This window comes from Nerophis lumbriciformis, linkage group LG14 (genome assembly GCF_033978685.3).
Source record: "Nerophis lumbriciformis linkage group LG14, RoL_Nlum_v2.1, whole genome shotgun sequence".
Classification (NCBI taxonomy): Eukaryota; Metazoa; Chordata; class Actinopteri; order Syngnathiformes; family Syngnathidae; genus Nerophis; species Nerophis lumbriciformis.
The window spans coordinates 44,371,858-44,392,744 of NC_084561.2; the positions used below are offsets into that span (position 1 = coordinate 44,371,858).

At 39.0% G+C, this 20,887-nt stretch overlaps 2 protein-coding genes across 4 annotated transcripts in view; one reads left to right on the forward strand and one right to left on the reverse strand.

Moving 5' to 3' along the window:
* lsg1 (large 60S subunit nuclear export GTPase 1) overlaps nucleotides 1-8,537 on the reverse strand; it is a 44,106-nt gene extending 35,569 nt beyond the window's left edge. The window contains exons 1-2 of the mRNA XM_061976321.2: nucleotides 8,315-8,537; nucleotides 1,277-1,403 (exon numbers count right to left, since the gene is read on the reverse strand). Of these exons, the coding sequence (XP_061832305.1) occupies nucleotides 1,277-1,403; nucleotides 8,315-8,407 (220 nt within the window). The 5' untranslated portion in view covers nucleotides 8,408-8,537. The remainder of the gene's footprint in view (nucleotides 1-1,276; nucleotides 1,404-8,314) is intronic.
* A 370-nt stretch (nucleotides 8,538-8,907) lies between these two features.
* Nucleotides 8,908-20,447, forward strand: fam43a (family with sequence similarity 43 member A). 3 transcript variants are annotated; one of them, XR_012050828.1, is made up of 3 exons: nucleotides 18,064-19,318; nucleotides 19,599-19,654; nucleotides 20,383-20,447. XR_012050828.1 is itself a non-coding variant. In XM_061976319.2 (2 exons), exon 2 carries the CDS (start codon nucleotides 18,193-18,195, stop codon nucleotides 19,228-19,230), a length of 1,038 nt encoding a protein of 345 aa, XP_061832303.1. In that variant the 5' UTR covers nucleotides 8,908-9,037; nucleotides 18,182-18,192; the 3' UTR covers nucleotides 19,231-19,403. The 3 variants fall into 3 exon arrangements, 2 of the variants coding, with proteins under 2 accessions (XP_061832303.1, XP_061832304.1); XM_061976319.2 differs by lacking the exons at nucleotides 19,599-19,654; nucleotides 20,383-20,447 and adding an exon at nucleotides 8,908-9,037 and having other exon boundaries at nucleotides 18,182-19,403; XM_061976320.2 differs by lacking the exons at nucleotides 19,599-19,654; nucleotides 20,383-20,447 and having other exon boundaries at nucleotides 18,078-18,094; nucleotides 18,182-19,403.
* Nucleotides 20,448-20,887: the final 440 nt, after the last annotated feature.

Genomic DNA, 20,887 nt, shown 5'->3' on the forward strand with positions numbered 1-20,887 from the left:
CTTCAATCGTGATCCGTAGGCCGTTCTCTTTGAAAATTTGGCATATGCGCTTCTTGGTATTCTCGCTATATATATATACCTATATATACTGCATACATTTTGCAGATATACCCGCGTATACAACCAATCCCCACCTGGTAGACAATAAAAGTGTTTCTCCCGCCATGCCTCTACCTCATAAACAAATAGAGTGCCGTCCCGGTAGTCATGGCGACCATTACCTGTACTTAAATGTATAATGTATTTATATTATTCACATGTGAGTAATGCTGTATAATAGACTGTATTTATATTATTCACATGTGAATAATGCTGTAAAATAGACTGTATTTATATTATTCACATGTGAATAATGCTGTATAATGGGCTGTATTTATGTTATTCACATGTAAATAATGCTGTATAATAGACTGTATTTATATTATTCACATGTGAATAATGATGTATAATAGACTGTATTTATGTTATTCACATGTGAATAATGCTGTATAATAGACTGTATTTATGTTATTCACATGAAAATAATGCTGTATAATAGACTGTATTTATGTTATTCACATGTGAATAATGCTGTATAAGACTATTTATATTATTCACATGTGAATAATGCTGTATAATAGACTGTATTTATGTTATTCACATGTGAATAATGCTGTATAATACTGTATTTATGTTATTCACATGTGAATAATGCTGTATAATACTGTATTTATGTTATTCACATGTAAATAATGCTGTATAATAGACTGTATTTATGTTATTCACATGTGAGTAATGCTGTATAATAGACTGTATTCGTTATTAACATGTGAATAATGCTGTAATTTATAGACTATTTTTGTTATTCACATGTGAATAATGCTGTATAATAGACTGTATTTATGTTATTCACATGTAAATAATGCTGTATAATAGACTGTATTTATGTTATTCACATGTGAATAATGCTGTATAATAGACTGTATTTATGTTATTCACATGTGAATAACGCTGTATAATAGACTGTATTTATGTTATTCACATGTGAATAACGCTGTATAATAGACTGTATTTATGTTATTCACATGTGAATAATGCTGTATAATAGATATATAATAATATAATATATTACTGTATTTATATTATTCACATGTAAAAAATACCTAAGTGTTTATTGTCTATTGTGAGCTAACTGTAATGCTGAATTTCCCCCAGGGATCAATAAAGTACTTTCTATTCTATTCAATAGTGCCAATGAGAAGAAAGAGCTTGAAAAGAAAATGTCGGGAGAACTCACCTGCAACAAACTCTGTTCCTGCCAGCTCAGCAGTCGCCAGAAAGTCGTCCATGGAACTTTGCTCCGTCACCGACTGCAGGTTCAAGCGTCCCCAGTCATAGCCGTCGTTCAGCTCACTGGTGTGCAGCTACGTTGGTCAAACACAGAACGTTTTCATTGTAGCGCGCCCGCACACATTATACACGATACAATGCGAGAACATGAACGTTTATGGAAGAGTCAGCAAGACATTATGCTTCAGTTTGGATGGTCGGACAGTAATTGTTTCTCTCACTGCCACTCATGAAAGCCGGACGCTCCCCTTTCCTCTCCTGCTTGCTTCTTTGTCTTGTCTTGTCTTTTTTGTTGCCTCTTTTTGCACTGCTCTCCAAATCTAAACATTGGAACTATTTAACTGGCCTCATTGGAACTATTTAACTGACACTCTTGTGATTTGGATCACATCAGACTGTCTGCCCCACAGGATGAATTTGAGGACCAGTCATAGACAATTTAGAGTGAAAAGCACATTTTATTTTCACTCGTATACAAAACATTCTAACTTGGATAGTTTCCCTGGTTTTGGAGACTCTCCCGAAGGACAGTGCGGCAAAGACACAACAAACTCCGTTCTTGTCTCTCATGGACACACACCTGTTGTTGTTGACTTTGGACTTAATCGGCTGCACGACATCAAGGCCGCGAAACAGAGACACACTGCAGGCTTACACACAAACATGCATCCACAAAAAATATACGCCACACACAGATACCCCACCCCCAATCCAACGCCTTTGACGCAAATCCTATAGGGGTGATGGACGGATGGGCAGCACTTGAGCTGCAGCCTGCCACCATGGCCCCCTACTCCCCCCCCCTCTGTTGCTAGATATCTCGAGATGTACGTTGTAATATGTATATGTGCTTTGCTATGGAGGTTTTTTTGCCCACTGCAGACCCCAGTCTAGATTGTATTTTTTTACTCATCCTTCCCCAGCGTTTACATTTTTCCCATCTTTTACGGGGCACCTTGTGGCGACCCATCAGCGTTCCTGTTCTGTAACCCTGTGCACTCTTTGTTTGTCTAATCTTGAACGGGTTTGTGCTGAAAACAAAGTTTCGTTGTACTTGTGCAATGACAATAAAGACCTACCTACCTACCTAGTTGTTGCAACTCACCATTCAACTACATTCCCACTCTTGGGTGACAACTTCATTCAGAATCTATTCGCCATATTCATTATGTAAATAATGAAAGCTTTTTAAACAGGTGACTTGTTACAAAAGCTCATTTGGCTACGCGGATTTTTGCCTAAAAACACATTTAATTTTTGTAATTCTTAAACATTTTTTAGCGATTTAGAATCTTCCATCCATCCATTTTCTACCGCTTATTCCCTTCGGGGTCGCGGGGGGCGCTGGAGCCTATCTCAGCTACAATCGGGCAGAAGGCGGGGTACACCCTGGACAAGTCGCCACCTCATCGCAGGGCCAACACAGATAGACAGACAACATTCACACTCACATTTAAGGCTGAAACGACGCGTCGACGTAGTCGACGTCATCGGTTACGTAAATACGTCGACGCCGTTTTTGTGCGTCGGCGCGTCGTATATTTACGTCACACTACTGTCATGGCGGAGCGCAAAGCAGACGATGCGAGCGAGGAGAAAAAAGCACGCCAAAAGTCGTCAAAAGTGTGGGAGTATTTCAATAAACGGCCTAATAATGTTGTATGCACACTGTGTCGAGCGGAAATGGCCTATCATAGCAGCACAACGGCTATGAAGGAGCATTTGAAAAGAAAACCGACAGCGTTCTTGCCATCACCATCAACTAGTCAATCGTCCGCGTGCGTATACGTTGTCATCATTACACAAAAACATGAATGTGTCATTTGTATCTGCGTTGTAAATTCATAAACTAAAACACCGTTTTGTTCTGAGAGGCGCGTTTGGCGTGCCTGTTCAGTGTTTACAAAGACTCGCTCCTCTTTAACGCTGTGGAGAGGCGGCGGCGGCGGCGAGCGAGCGGCGAGGCGGGGCGCGCCGGGAGCGACGCCGCAATTGTGCCCAGGTGCGCGATCCGCGCACCTGGGCACGATCATCCAATCTCCTCTCTCTGAAGAAAAGGGGAGCAGCAGAGAGAGAGGGAAGAGAGACTGGAAGGAGCCAGAGTGAAGCTGACGTGGAGCGAGAGAGGAGGAGAGACAGAGACAGGGGACGACGAGCGACCGAGGAAGAGGAGCCGAAAAGCGAGGAAAGAAAGAGAAAAGAGTTGGAAGAGAAAAGACTTTGTGTAAAATTAAAAGATTGTAAACCTGACAAAGCCGTCTGGCGTTCAGTCTGTCGGTCCTGAAAGAACCCCACGGCACAAAGACGTGTCACAAACGCTAACGTTAATTAGTTGTGCAAATACCTTTTACAACATTAACAGTTACATATACTATGTACAAACCAACAATTAACTTTCACTTTAATCATACTATCATTGTTGTGTTATTAAGCAAAATAAGCAATACTTTTACTTTTGTTGAAATGTTTACACTGTACACTTTTTTTGTATTGGATGTTTAGCTTTATTTTTTGCACATTTTAGCAAATAAGCAATACTTTTACTTTTGTTGAAATGTTTACACTGTTACAGAATATTTCCGTTTTGTACTTTTTTGTATTGGATGTTTATCTTTATTTTTGCACATTTCAAAGCAAAATAAGCAATACTTTTAATTTTGAAATGCTTATACTATTGCAGAATATTAAGATTTGCACTGGATGTTTACTTTTATATTTGCACATTAAAAAGCAAATAAGCTACTTTTAATTTTGTTAAACGTTAAAAGTTTTAAATGTTTACATTGTTACAGAATATTTTGTCATGTTGTTGTCAATGTTGACTGAGTGGCCATACTTTTTTTTTTGTAAATAAAAGCCATGCCTTTTGAAAAAACTGGCCTACATTTATTTTTTCCTCTTCATTTTAAATTAAAAAAAAAATCGGTAAAAGGAAAAATAATCTATAGATTAATCGAAAAAATAATCTATAGATTAACCGATTAATCGAAAAAATAATCTATGGATTAATCGATAGAAAAATAATCGTTAGCTGCAGCCCTAATACTAAGTATTTCAATGCTTGGAATCTGCACTTTTGGATGATATACCAGTTACTATGGTCATCTAATTAGTTACTATGGTCATCTAATTAGTTACTATGGTAATCTAATTTGTTACTATGGTCATCTAATTAGTTACTATGGCCATCTAATTAGTAACTATGGTAATCTACGTCACAGCAGCTCAGATGAGGCACCAAGCAGTGTGGGCGGGAAGCGTTTCCACAGACGCGGAAGGAGATTTTCACAACAAAGTTCTAAAGCTTAGTGATATATCAGATTGTAGGTGGGTTTATTTTGTACCCTTCGCGTTCATATTTCACGGTTTGTTGCATTTTTGTTGCTTTTCACTTGATTGTAAAATATGTCGATCGAAAGGGGGTGTGACATTCATATGTTGTCAATATTCAGTGTTTTATCATTCATAGAAATTTTTAAAATTCCATTTTGTTTTTTAAGGCGGTCTGTCATAATGTTTTTAGCATTCAATCAGACATTATTGTGAGGTTTTGTATTAGTGTCCCTAAAAATAGATATACTGGCCCCCAGACACATTTTTTTCTTTAAAAGTGGCCCCCAGTCAAAATAATTGCCCAGGCCTGTTCTGGAGGAAAGTTCTGTGGTCAGATGAAACAAAAAATGGAGCTGTTTGGCCACAATACCCAGCAATATGTTTGGAGGAGAAAAGGTGAGGCCTTTAGTCCCTGGAACACCATTCCTACCGTTAAGCATGGTGGTGGTAGTATTATGCTCTGGGCCTGTTTTGCTGCCAATGGAACTGCTGCTTTACAGAGAGTAAATGGGACAATGAAAAAGGAGGATTAGCTCCAAATTCTTCAGGACAAGCTAAAATCATCAGCCCGGAGGTTGGGTCTTGGGCGCAGTTGGGTGTTCCAACAGGACAATGACCCCAAACTAGGGGTGTAACTGTACGTGTATTTGTATTGAACCGTTTCGGTATGGGGGTTACGGTTCGGAGGTGTACCGAACGAGTTTCCACACGGACATATTAAGTAGCGTAACGCACGTTGTGTAAACAATGTACACCGAGGCACAACACACGGCATGTTAGCAACGACCGGGCTAGGATAGACTGACCATACGTCCTCTTTTCACCGGACATGTCTTCTTTGTCAGGGCGGAGTTTCTTAAATGCCTCAAATGTCCAGCATTTGGAGTTAGGGTTGCGTGTATTTTCAATGTACGTTCAGGGTTAAGAAGGGGTTAAAAACAAAACAAACAGCAGCATTGGTGAGGGAGGGGCAGAGACAGAGAGAGAGAGAGAGTTATGATAAACGCGCATGCGTCGCCAGGCTCTGCTTTTTATCCATAGATTTATCACATTTAATGTTTTATTATCTATAGCAGGGGTGTCAAAAGTGTCGCCCGGAGGCCATTTGCGGCCCACAGCTAATGTTTTAAAGGCCCACGGCACATTCTAAAAATACTATAAAAAATAAACAAAAACATAACAAAAGTGAAATAAAAAAGCTTAAAGGTTAAATGTAATTTAGAAAAAGTTGCAATGTTGACTAATAAAAGAAAGCTGGTTTTTTTTCTTCTTTCAAACTGTCATTGCTCAAAACATAATATTGAATCAAAATGTTATTTTGAATTATTGACCTATCCAAGGTTCCCATTACTTCACATCAAATATTACACTAAGAAAAATGTTTTTGGTGGAAGATTTTGCAAATTTGGTAAATAAATAACCAAAAAATTTACATTTTGTTGTTTTCTTACTGTACCGAAAATGAACCGAACCGTGACCTCTAAACCGAGGTACGTACCGAACCGAAATTTTTGTGTACCGTTACACCCATACCCCAAACACACGTCAAAAGTGGTAAAGGAATGGCTAAATCAGGCTAGAACGAAGGTTTTAGAATGGCCTTCCCAAAGTCCTGACTTAAACGTGTGGACAATGCTGAAGAAACAAGTCCATGTCAGAAAAGCAACACATTTAGCTGAACTGCACCAATTTTGTCAAGAGGAGTGGTCAAAAATTCAAGCAGAAGCTTGTGGATGGCTACCAAAAGCGCCTTATTGCAGTGAAACTTGCCAAAATTCATAAAAGAAGCAAACTTCATGAATGCTTTTTGTGACCAACAAGTATGTGCTCCAATCACTACATCACAAAAAAATAAGAGTTGTAGAAATGATTGGAAACTCAAAACAGCCATGACATGATGTTCTTTACAAGTCTATGTACACTTTTGACCACGACTGTATGAGTAAATAAATGTGTAAGAAGATGCATAACATTATATTAGTAGGTAAATATACAGGTAAAAGCCAGTAAATTAGAATATTTTGAAAAACTTGATTTATTTCAGTAATTGCATTCAAAAGGTGTAACTTGTACATTATATTTATTCATTGCACACAGACTGATGCATTCAAATGTTTATTTCATTTAATTTTGATGATTTGAAGTGGCAACAAATGAAAATCCAAAATTCCGTGTGTCACAAAATTTGAATATTGTGTAAGGGTTAAATTTTGAAGACACCTGGTGCCACAAACTAATCAGCTGATTAACTCAAAACACCTGCAAAGGGCTTTAAATGGTCTCTCAGTCCAGTTCTGAAGCCTACACAAACATGGGGAAGACTTCAGATTTGACAGCTGTCCAAAAGGCAACCATCGACACATTGCACAAGGAGGGAAAGACACAAAAGGTTATTGCTGAAGAGGCTGGCTGTTCTCAGAGCTCTGTGTCCAAACACATTAATGGAGAGGCAAAGGGAAGGAAAAACTGTGGTCAGAAAAAGTGTACAAGCGATAGGGATCACCGCGCCCTGGTCAAGATTGTGAAAAAAAACCCATTCAAAAATGTGGGGGAGATTCAGAAGGAGTGGACAGCTGCTGGAGTCAGTGCTTCAAGATCCACCACCAAGAGACGCTTGAAAGACATGGGTTTCAACTGCCGCATACCTCGTGTCAAGCCACTGTTGACCAAGAAACAGTGCGAAAAGCGTCTCACCTGGGCTAAGGAAAAAAAGAGCTGGACTGCTGCTGAGTGGTCCAAAGTCATGTTTTCTGACGAAAGCAAATTTTGCATTTCCTTTGGAAATCGAGGTCCCAGAGTCTGGAGGAAGACAGGAGAGGCACAGGATCCACGTTGCCTGAAGTCTAGTGTAAAGTTTCCACCATCAGTGATGGTTTGGGGTGCCATGTCATCTGCTGGTGTCGGTCCACTCTGTTTCCTGAGATCCAGGGTCAACGCAGCCGTCTACCAGCAAGTTTTAGAGCACTTCATGCTTCCTGCTGCTGACCTGCTCTATGGAGATGGAGATTTCAAGTTCCAACAGGACTTGGCGCCTGCACACAGCGCAAAATCTACCCGTGCCTGGTTTACGGACCATGGTATTTCTGTTCTAAATTGGCCCGCCAACTCCCCTGACCTTAGCCCCATAGAAAATCTGTGGGGTATTGTGAAAAGGAAGATGCAGAATGCCAGACCCAAAAACGCAGAAGAGTTGAAGGCCACTATCAGAGCAACCTGGGCTCTCATAACACCTGAGCAGTGCCAGAAACTCATCGACTCCATGCCACGCCGCATTAACGCAGTAATTGAGGCAAAAGGAGCTCCAACCAAGTATTGAGTATTGTACATGCTCATATTTTTTATTTTCTTACTTTTCAGTTGGCCAACATTTCTAAAAATCCCTTTTTTGTATTAGCCTTAAGTAATATTCTAATTTTGTGACACTTGGAATTTTGGATTTTCATTTGTTGCCACTTCAAATCATCAAAATTAAATGAAATAAACATTTGAATGCATCAGTCTGTGTGCAATGAATACATATAATGTACAAGTTACACCTTTTGAATGCAATTACTGAAATAAATCAAGTTTTTCAAAATATTCTAATTTACTGGCTTTTACCTGTATACATGAAATGACATTAGGAGATAGATGAGTTCAATGTTCGTCATACCCAAGTGTCGAACCTCTTGTTGCCTCGGCTTGCCTGAAGTCTTTCTTTAATCAAAGCTCTGCCAAGTGCTCCTCCAGCCTTCTTCTTAGCCATGGCGCCTCTTAAAAAGTGTCTTTACACGGGGAAAAAAAATGGTTTTGATTTATGTGAGCGAAAAGTCAGCAACGCGCAAGCTACATGCGCACACGCTTGTTGTCCCGCGAACCGGAAGTGGAACAAACCAAATTTGCCAATTACATCCGGGTAAAATGTTGTTGACATACATTCGACAAATACGTGACATTTATACACAATATTTACAAACACGTGGTGTTATGATTTCAAATGTCGTATTCAGTTAGTTTGGGGGTAAACGTTTTTATTTTATTTTAATTGAACAACAAACATACATTCATAATGCACACACAAGTCAAGGCACTTTCAACATCGGCGAAACACATCAATGAAAGAAAACAAAAGCAAATACAGATAGAGTATTAAATAATAATGCAACCTATTTTCACGGACGTGCCTCGTTGTGATGTTAAGTTCCTGTTATAAGCTGTTATACAGTATATGCCTTGAGCTCTTATTTTGAAGGCGCCAAGAGCGGAAGTGGGGACACGTTGATGTGGAGCGGAGTTTTGAAAACAAACGAAATATAAAATCCTCGTCTTTATTCCACTTAAATCAGAAGACGGCAGCAAGATGAAAGAAGTCTTCGTGCTTTCACATCACAAAGAGGCAAGTACAGAAAAATAGGTTACAATAATAAATAATAATACTAAAAAATATGGAAAAAAAGCAACAAAAAAAAAGACAAAAAGGGCAACCTAAATCACTTTAAATGTTTTTTAACACAGATGTCAATTTTAGGGCTTTTGTACTCTTAATCATCCTCCAAGACTTGATTGATAATTGTAAACAATTAAGATAGTTTGTGACAAAACAGTGTCACGTTGTTGTGGAACATTCCGAATAAATGTCCAACTCTCAAATACGTCCTGAAGGAAACGAAACCGTAGAGTATTTAGTTCCTAACGACTGATCACGCTCTTTTCAGCTAAATTCCACATCTGCACTCGATTTAAGTGGTTTAGTTGGTCATGTTTCTCCTCACTTTTCCTCCATTATGTGTACTATTATGCACAATATTTGTGTTCGACATGTGCGTCAATAGCGGAAATCGACATGCGGAAGTGCACACATTTAAACAGCTTATAATGTAACAATAATTTTTTATTTTTTAAAATTTTTATTAAAGACTTATATTTGCTTGGTGAGCTCGCATTATTCATCACTTGCCAACATTTAGCATTTTATTACTAGAACTTTCCCTAGTTTTAAGCGCTATTTACGTATTTTAGTCATTGACTATATTTACATCATAATTACATCATTTTTAAAAATGTAAAAACTGAGGAAATAACTATTCACATACGATATTTCTGGCAACATACAACATATGGTAAAAGATTCTGCAACATTCCGAGGATGCTTCATTTAGAAATATCAACTTTAACAATGCTGGTTTTCAAAATAAAATATGTTTTTCTATCTTAAAAGTCTTGCTAATTTGGAGATATACACATCTTAATTTAGGATAAGATATCAGGTAAAGTTAAGTAGCTGCACGGACAGATCATTTCACCAGTTTTTAGTATTTTGTCATCAAATCTTTTCAGCTGTAAATTGTGGAAGAGCACATTTACACAGCCTGTAATGTAACAATAAAACTATTTTATTTTCTTATTTTTAAAGACTTATATTTGCTTGGTGAGCTCGCATTATTTATCACTTGCCTACATTTAACATTTTATTTACTAGAACTTTCCCTAGTTTTAAGAGCTATTTACGTATTTTAGTCATTGACTTTACATCATAATCTTAATTTCGGCACAAATAATTGTATTTTATTTTTTATTTAAAAAATGTAAAAACTGCGAAAATAACTATTCACATAAGATATTTCCCCCACATTGTAAAATATTCTGCAACATTCCAAGGATGCTTAATTTAAAAATATCAAGTTTAACAATGCTGGTTTTCAAAATAAAATACGTATTTCTATCCTAAAAGTCCTGCTAATTTGGAGATATACACATCTTAATTTAGGATAAGATATCAGGTAAAGTTAAGTAGCTGCACGGACAGATCATTTTACCAGTTTTTAGTATTTTGTCATCAAATCTTTTCAGCTGTAAATTGTGGAAGAGCACATTTACACAGCCTGTAATGTAACAATAAAACTATTTTATTTTCTTATTTTTAAAGACTTATATTTGCTTGGTGAGCTCGCATTATTTATCACTTGCCTACATTTAACATTTTATTTACTAGAACTTTCCCTAGTTTTAAGAGATTTTTACATATTTTAGTCATTGACTTTTACATCGTAATCTTAATTTCAGCGCCAAATAATTATTTATTTTTTGTATTTTAAAAATGTTAAAACTGAGAAAATAACTAAGATATTTCCCCCACATTGTAAAATATTCTGCAACATTCAGAGACAAGTTTAATAATGCTGGTTTTCAAAATAAAATATGTTTTTCTATTTTAAAAGTCCTGCTAATTTGGAGATATACACATCTTAATTTAGGATAAGATATCAGGTAAAATTAAGTAGCTGCACGGACAGATCATTTCACCAGTTTTTAGTATTTTGTCATCAAATCTTTTCAGCTGTAAATTGTGGAAGAGCACATTTAAACAGCCTGTAATGTAACAATATTTATTTTTTATTTTTTTTATTTTTAAAGACTTATATTTTCTTCGTGAGCTCGCATTATTTATCACTTGCCAACATTTAACATTTTATTTACTAGAACTTTCCCTAGTTTTAAGAGCTATTTACGTATTTTAGTCATTGACTTTACATCATAATCTTAATTTCGGCACAAATAATTTTATTTTATTTTTTATTTAAAAAATGTCAAAACTGAGAAAATAACTCTTCACATAAGATATTTCCCCCACATTGTAAAATATTCTGCAACATTCCGAGGATGCTTCATTTAAAAATATCAAGTTTAACAATGCTGGTTTTCAAAATAAAATACGTATTTCTATCTTAAAAGTCCTGCTAATTTGGAGATATACACATCTTAATTTAGGATAAGATATCAGGTAAAGTTAAGTAGTTGCACGGACAGATCATTTCACCAGTTTTTAGTATTTTGTCATCAAATCTTTTCAGCTGTAAATTGTGGAAGAGCACATTTAAACAGCCTGTAATGTAACAATATTTTTTATTTTTAAAGACTTATATTTGCTTGGTGAGCTCGCATTATTTATCACTTGCCAACATATAACATTTTATTTACTAGAACTTTCCCTAGTTTTAAGAGCTATTTACATATTTTAGTCATTGACTTAACATGGTAATCTTAATTTCAGCACGAATAATTATTAATTTTTTTGTATTTTAAAAATGTAAAAACTGAGAAAATAACTATTTACATAAGATATTTCCCCCACATTGAAAATAAAAGATTCTGCAACATTCAAAGGATGCTTTATTTAAAAATGACAAGTTTAATAATGCTGGTTTTCAAAATAAAATAAGTTTTTCTATCTTAAAAGTCCTGCTAATTTGGAGATATACACATCTTAATTTAGGATAGGATATCAGGTAAAATTAATTAGCTGCACGGACAGACCATTTCACCAGTTTTTAGTATTTTGTCATCAAATCTTTTCAGCTGTAAATTGTGGAAGAGCACATTTAAACAGCCTGTAATGTAACAATATTTATTTTTTATTTTTTTTATTTTGAAAGACTTATATTTTCTTCGTGAGCTCGCATTATTTATCACTTGCCAACATTTAACATTTTATTTACTAGAACTTTCCCTAGTTTTAAGAGCTATTTACGTATTTTAGTCATTGACTTTACATCATAATCTTAATTTCGGCACAAATAATTGTATTTTATTTTTTATTAAAAAAATGTCAAAACTGCGAAAATAACTATTCACATAAGATATTTCCCCCACATTGTAAAATATTCTGCAACATTCCGAGGATGCTTCATTTAAAAATATCAAGTTTAATAATGCTGGTTTTCAAAATAAAATACGTATTTCTATCCTAAAAGTCCTGCTAATTTGGAGATATACACATCTTAATTTAGGATAAGATATCAGGTAAAGATAAGTAGCTGCACGGACAGATCATTTCACCAGTTTTTACTATTTTGTCATCAAATCTTTTCAGCTGTAAATTGTGGAAGAGCACATTTAAACAGCCTGTAATGTAACAATATTTTTTATTTTTAAAGACTTATATTTGCTTGGTGAGCTCGCATTATTTATCACTTGCCAAGATTTAACATTTTATTTACTAGAACTTTCCCTAGTTTTAAGAGCTATTTACATATTTTAGTCATTGACTTAACATGGTAATCTTAATTTCAGCACGAATAATTATTAATTTGTTTGTATTTTAAAAATGTAAAAACTGAGAAAATAACTATTTACATAAGATATTTCCCCCACATTGAAAATAAAAGATTCTGCAACATTCAAAGGATGCTTCATTTAAAAATGACAAGTTTAATAATGCTGGTTTTCAAAATAAAATACGTTTTTCTATCTTAAAAGTCCTGCTAATTTGGAGATATACACATCTTAATTTAGGATAAGATATCAGGTAAAGTTAAGTAGCTGCACGGACAGATCATTTCAACTTTCATGTAAAGGTGGCACTATGTCAACTTTCATGTTTAGGTGGCACTATGTCAACTTTCATGTAAAGGTGGCACTATGTCAACTTCCATGTATAGGTGGCACTATGTCAACTTTCATGTTTAGGTGGCACCATGTCAACTTTCATGTAAAGGTGGCACTATGTCAACTTCCATGTATAGGTGGCACTATGTCAACTTTCATGTTTAGGTGGCACTACGTCAACTTTCATGTAAAGGTGGGACTACGTCAACTTTCATGCATAGGTGGCACTACGTCAACTTTCATGTAGAGGTGGCACTACGTCACTTTTCATGTATAGGTGGCATTATGTCAACTTTCATGTATAGGTGGCACTACATCAACTTTCATGTATAGGTGGCATTATGTCAACTTTTATGTAGAGGTGGCACTACATCAACTTTCATGTAAAGGTGGCACTACGTCAACTTTCATGTAGAGGTGGCACTACATCAACTTTCATGTAAAAGTGGCATTATGTCAACTTTCATGTAAAGGTGGCACTACGTCACTTTTCATGTAGAGGTGGGACTACGTCAACTTTCATGTAGAGGTGGGACTACGTCAACTTTCGTGCATAGGTGGCATTATGTCAACTTTCATGTAAAGGTGGCACTACGTCACTTTTCATGTATAGGTGGCACTACATCAACTTTCATGTAGAGGTGGGACTACGTCAACTTTCGTGCATAGGTGGCATTATGTCAACTTTCATGCATAGGTGGCACTATGTCAATTTTCATGCATATGTGGCACTATGTCAACTTCCATGTAAAGGTGGCACTATGTCAACTTTCGTGCATAGGTGGCATTATGTCAACTTTCATGCATAGGTGGCACTATGTCAATTTTCATGCATATGTGGCACTATGTCAACTTCCATGTATAGGTGGCACTATGTCAACTTTCATGTAAAGGTGGCACTATGTCAACTTCCATGTATAGGTGGCACTATGTCAACTTTCATGTATAGGTGGCACTATGTCAACTTTCATGTTTAGGTGGCACTATGTCAACTTTCATGTAAAGGTGGCACTATGTCAACTTTCATGTACAGGTGGCACTATGTCAACTTTCATGTTTAGGTGGCACTATGTCAACTTTCATGTACAGGTGGCACTATGTCAACTTTCATGCATAGGTGGCACTACGTCAACTTTCATGTTTAGGTGGCACTATGTCAACTTTTGTGCATAGGTGGCATTATGTCAATTTTCATGTAAAGGTGGCACTATGTCACTTTTCATGTATCGGTGGCACTACGTCAACTTTCGTGCATAGGTGGCATTATGTCAACTTTCATGTTTAGGTGGCACTATGTCAACTTTCATGTAAAGGTGGCACTACATCAACTTTCATGTACAGGTGGCACTACGTCAACTTTCATGTTTAGGTGACACTACGTCAACTTTCATGTAAAGGTGGCACTATGTCAACTTTCATGTAGAGGTGGGACTTCGTCAACTTTCGTGCATAGGTGGCATTATGTCAACTTTCATGTAAAGGTGGGACTACATCAACTTTCATGTACAGGTGGCACTACGTCAACTTTCATGTTTAGGTGACACTACGTCAACTTTCATGTAAAGGTGGCACTATGTCAACTTTCATGTAGAGGTGGGACTTCGTCAACTTTCGTGCATAGGTGGCATTATGTCAACTGTCATGTAAAGGTGGCACTACATCACTTTTCATGTATAGGTGGCACTACGTCAACTTTCATGTATAGGTGGCACTATGTCAACTGAGGATGCTTCATTTAAAAATATCAAGTTTAACAATGCTGGTTTTCAAAATAAAATATGTTTTTCTATCTTAAAAGTCCTGCTAATTTGGAGATATACACATCTTAATTTAGGATAAGATATCAGGTAAAGTTAATTAGCTGCACGGACAGATCATTTCACCAGTTTTTACTATTTTGTCATCAAATTTTTTCAGCTGTAAATTGTGGAAGAGCACATTTAAACAGCCTGTAATGTAACAATATTTTTTATTTTTAAAGACTTATATTTGCTTGGTGAGCTCACATTATTTATCACTTGCCAAGATTTAACATTTTATTTACTAGAACTTTCCCTAGTTTTAAGAGCTATTTACGTATTTTAGTCATTGACTTAACATGGTAATCTTAATTTCAGCACGAATAAATATTAATTTGTTTGTCTTTTAAAAATGTAAAAACTGAGAAAATAACTATTTACATAAGATATTTCCCCCACATTGAAAATAAAAGATTCTGCAACATTCAAAGGATGCTTTATTTAAAAATGACAAGTTTAATAATGCTGGTTTTCAAAATAAAATACGTATTTCTATCTTAAAAGTCCTGCTAATTTGGAGATATACACATCTTAATTTAGGATAAGATATCAGGTAAAATTAAGTTTAAATTTAGTAGTATTGATATTATTATATACATGTATTGATATTGGTATATACATATTTTGACATGATATGCATATATTGATATCATATACATACCGGTATATTGACATTATATACATATTGATATTATATACATATATAGACATTATTATATACATATATTGACATTTTATGCATATATTAACATTATATACATATTGATATTATACACATGTATTGGTATTGATATTGTTATATTATTGACATTATATACATATATTGATATTGTTATATACATATATTGCCATTATTATACACATATTGATATTATATACATATATTTAACAGCAGCGCACATACATTATAGATATTGATATTATATACATATATTGACATCATATATATTGATATTATATACATATATATTGATATATACATATATTGACATTATCATATACATATTGATATTATTATATACATATATTTAACAGCAGTGCACATATATTATTATATAAAACATATATTGACCCTAACCCCTAACGTTTTTTAAAGTGCAGAACGCAGCTAATTTTTTAACAGAATATTTGTTAGTTTTTTTAAACTCATTGCTCAAAAAATAATAATCAATGTTTTTGTGAATTATTGACCTAATTACTTCACATCAAATATTACACTTTAAAACACAAAATATACATTTTCCCTCCAAAATTTTTCAGCTATAAAAAACTATTTTTTTATTTTTATTTATTTATTTTTTTTTGACAACGGCATACAACTTTTAAAAAAGATAGATAGATCTGAACAGAACGTTTTATTGTGATCAAACATGGTTTTTGTAAACAAAACAAAAAACAAAACAAAAAATGTATGAGTTATTTTTAACACTTTTATAAATTTTGTGAGATTTTATTTAAACTATAATTGAGAGGAGGCTACGCCGGATAGTCGAACCTCGGATTCAGGAGGAACAGTGTGGTTTTCGTCCTGGTCGTGGAACTGTGGACCAGCTCTATACTCTGGGCAGGGTCCTTGAGGGTGCATGGGAGTTTGCCCAACCAGTCTACATGTGCTTTGTGGACTTGGAGAAGGCATTCGACCGTGTCCCTCGGGAAGTCCTGTGGGGAGTGCTCAGAGAGTATGGGGTATCGGACTGTCTGATTGTGGCAGTCCGCTCCCTGTATGATCAGTGTCAGAGCTTGGTTCGCATTGCCGGCAGTAAGTCGGACACGTTTCCGGTGAGGGTTGGACTCCGCCAAGGCTGCCCTTTGTCACCGATTCTGTTCATAACTTTTATGGACAGAATTTCTAGGCGCAGTCAAGGCGTTGAGGGGATCTGGTTTGGTGGCTGCAGGATTAGGTCTCTGCTTTTTGCAGATGATTTGGTCCTGATGGCTTCATCTGGCCAGGATCTTCAGCTCTCACTGGATCGGTTCGCAGCTGAGTGTGAAGCGACTGGGATGAGAATCAGCACCTCCAAGTTCGAGTCCATGGTTCTCGCCCGGAAAAGGGTGGAGTGCCATCTCCGGGTTGGGGAGGAGATCTTGCCCCAAGTGGAGGAGTTCAAGTACCTCGGAGTCTTGTTCACGAGTGAGGGAAGAGTGGATCGTGAGATCGACAGGCGGATCGGTGCGGCGTCTTCAGTAATGCGGACGCTGTATCGATCCGTTGTGGTGAAGAAGGAGCTGAGCCGGAAGGCAAAGCTCTCAATTTACCGGTCGATCTACGTTCCCATCCTCACCTATGGTCATGAGTTTTGGGTTATGACCGAAAGGACAAGATCACGGGTACAAGCGGCCGAAATGAGTTTCCTCCGCCGGGTGGCGGGGCTCTCCCTTAGAGATAGGGTGAGAAGCTCTGTCATCCGGGGGGAGCTCAAAGTAAAGCCGCTGCTCCTCCGCATCGAGAGGAGCCAGATGAGGTGGTTCGGGCATCTGGTCAGGATGCCACCCGAGCGCCTCCCTAAGGAGGTGTTTAGGGCATGTCCGACCGGTAGGAGGCCACGAGGAAGACCCAGGACACGTTGGGAAGACTATGTCTCCCGGCTGGCCTGGGAACGCCTCGGGATCCCCCGGGAGGAGCTGGACGAAGTGGCTGGGGAGAGGGAAGTCTGGGCTTCCCTGCTTAGGCTGCTGCCCCCGCGACCCGACCTCGGATAAGCGGAAGAAGATGGATGGATGGATGGATTGCTCCAAAACCAACATTTGTATGAGTTATTAACCTATTTAATACTCCAATTACTTCACATGAAATATTACACTTTGACATTTTTGTGGGTAAAATGTTGCATTTGTTGTTTTTGCCATAAAAAACAGGGTTTTGACAAAAAGGTCAACAAATATTGGAGTGGATCTGTACCGAGGATGTGGTTGTGGCTTGTGCAGCCCTTTGAGACACTTGTGATTTAGGGCTATATAAATAAACATTGATTGATGATTGATTGATAGCTGCACGGACAGATCATTTCACCAGTTTTTAGTATTTTGTCCTCAAATCTAGTCTTTTCAGTTGTAAATTGTGTAAAAGTGAGAAGATGCAGTTCTGACACTGGCCGGAAGGTGGCAGCAACACGCTTTGCTCCCGGTGTGCCACATGAAACTGAATGGTTGGTTCCCCCCCCCCCCTACAAGCCTGCGATGGTTTCTTCCACCATTTAAAGCTGAGCCGCTCCCTCCTCCCCTCAGTGTGCCAGCAGACTGAGCTCGCAGCCATGGACCGCTTCAGCCAAGTACGGAGTCTCTGCCAGTCCTAGACTAGCTCGCACATGACTTGAGTGGCGCACAAAAGCAAAAGTTGACGTGTCCTTGTCTCCCAGGGGAGGACAAAATGCTTCCGTGGAAGAAGAGCAAGTTGGATCTGATCGAGGAAGACAAGCCGTCCAAGCAGAAGGGCTATGCGGTGAGTCTCAACTACGCGGCGCTCGCCTCCTTCGCCAAGTCCTGCCCGGAGAGCGCGCTCTACCGGGTGGGCAACATGTTCAAGTCCAGGAGGAGGAAGGTGAAGATCACCGGCGACGACCCCACCTACACGGTGCTCTACCTGGGCAACGCCACCACCATCCAGTCCAAAGGGGACGGCTGCACGGACGCGGCGGTGGGCAAGATCTGGGCCAAGAGCGACGCGGGCAAGAGCGGCACCAAGATGCGCCTGACCGTCAGCTCGCAGGGCGTCCGCATGGTGCACGTGGACGACAAGGCCGGGAGGCCGGGGCACCTGTACCTGCTGCACCGGATCACGTACTGCGTGGCCGACCCCCGGCTGCCCAAGGTCTTCGCCTGGATCTACCGCCACGAGATGAAGCACAAGGCGGTGATGCTGCGCTGCCACGCCGTGCTGGTCTCCCGGCCCGAGAAGGCCAAGGCCATGGCGCTGCTGCTCTACCAGACGTCCGCCACCGCCCTGGCCGAGTTCAAGCGCCTCAAGCGGCGCGACGACGCCCGCCACCAGCAGCAGCAGCTCATCGGCGAGCGCAGCGTCCCCCTGGTGCCCCTCAGGAAGCTGCTCAACACCCAGTGCTGCTACAAGCCCCCCGTGGAGCGCAGCCGCAGCGCCCCCAAGCTGGGCTCCATCACCGAGGACCCGCTGGGCGAGGAGGAGGAGGACAAGGCGGCGCACTTTGAGTGCGAGGACGTCCTGGACACGCGGGACGGCGGCCTGGTCGCCCGCGACGACCAGCAGGAGCTGACTCAGATCATCAACCATTTGGGCGAGATGAGCATCGGCAACGACGTGCGGACTCTGAAGGCCGACCTCAAAGTCACCCGCCTGCTCTCGGGAGAAAGCACCGGCAGCGAGTCGTCCGGAGACAGCGACCGGAGACTCTCCAACGGCCTGGAGCGCATCAGCGTGCAGTCGCCCGCATGAACAGGTGGCACTACCTCAACTTTCATGTAGAGGTGGCACTACCTCAACTTTCATGCATAGGTGGCACTACATCAACTTTCATGTAAAGGTGGCACTATGTCAACTTTCATGTAGAGGTGGCACTACATCAACTTTCATGTAAAGGTGGCACTACGTCAACTTTCATGTAGAGGTGGGACTACGTCAACTTTCGTGCATAGGTGGCACTATGTCAACTTTCATGTAAAGGTGGCACTACGTCACTTTTCATGTATAGGTGGCACTACGTCACTTTTCATGTATAGGTGGCACTACGTCAACTTTCATGTAGAGGTGGGACTACGTCAACTTTCGTGCATAGGTGGCATTATGTCAACTTTCCTGTAAAGGTTGCACTACGTCAACTTTCATGTAAAGGTGGCATTATGTCAACTTTCATGTAGAGGTGGCACTATGTCAACTTTCATGTAAAGGTGGCACTACGTCACTTTTCATGTAGAGGTGGGACTACGTCAACTTTCATGTAGAGGTGGCACTACGTCAACTTTCATGTAGAGGTGGCACTACATCAACTTTCATGTAAAGGTGGCACTACGTCACTTTTCATGTAGAGGTGGGACTACATCAACTTTCATGTAGAGGTGGCACTACATCAACTTTCATGTAAAGGTGGCACTATGTCAACTTTCATGTAGAGGTGGGACTACGTCAACTTTCATGTAAAGGTGGCACTATGTCAACTTCCATGTATAGGTGGCACTATGTCAACTTTCATGTATAGGTGGCACTATGTCAACTTCCACGTATAGGTGGCACTATGCCAACTTTCATGTAAAGGTGGCACTATGTCAATTTTCATGTAGAGGTGGCACTACATCAACTTTCATGTAAAGGTGGCACTATGTCAACTTTCATGTAGAGGTGGCACTATGTCAACTTTCATGTAGAGGTGGGACTACGTCAACTTTCGTGCATAGGTGGCACTATGTCAACTTTCATGTAGAGGTGGGACTACGTCAACTTTCGTGCATAGGTGGCATTATGTCAACTTTCATGTAAAGGTGGCACTACGTCAACTTTCGTGCATAGGTGGCATTATGTCAACTTTCATGTAAAGGTGGCACTACATCAACTTTCATGTAAAGGTGGCACTACGTCACTTTTCATGTAGAGGTGGGACTACGTCAACTTTCATGTAGAGGTGGGACTACGTCAACTTTCGTGCATAGGTGGCATTATGTCAACTTTCATGTAAAGGTGGGACTACGTCAACTTTCATGCATAGGTGGCACTATGTCAACTTTCATGTAGAGGTGGCACTATGTCAACTTTCATGTAAAGGTGGCACTACGTCACTTTTCATGTAGAGGTGGGACTACGTCAACTTTCATGTAGAGGTGGGACTACGTCAACTTTCATGTAAAAGTGGCACTACGTCAACTTTCATGTAGAGGTGGGACTACGTCAACTTTCGTGCATAGGTGGCATTATGTCAACTTTCATGTAGAGGTGGCACTACGTCACTTTTCATGTAAAGGTGGCACTATGTCAACTTTCATGTAAAGGTGGCACTATGTCAACTTTCATGTAGAGGTGGCACTACATCAACTTTCATGCATAGGTGGCACTACCTCAACTTTCATGCATAGGTGGCACTACATCAACTTTCATGTAAAGG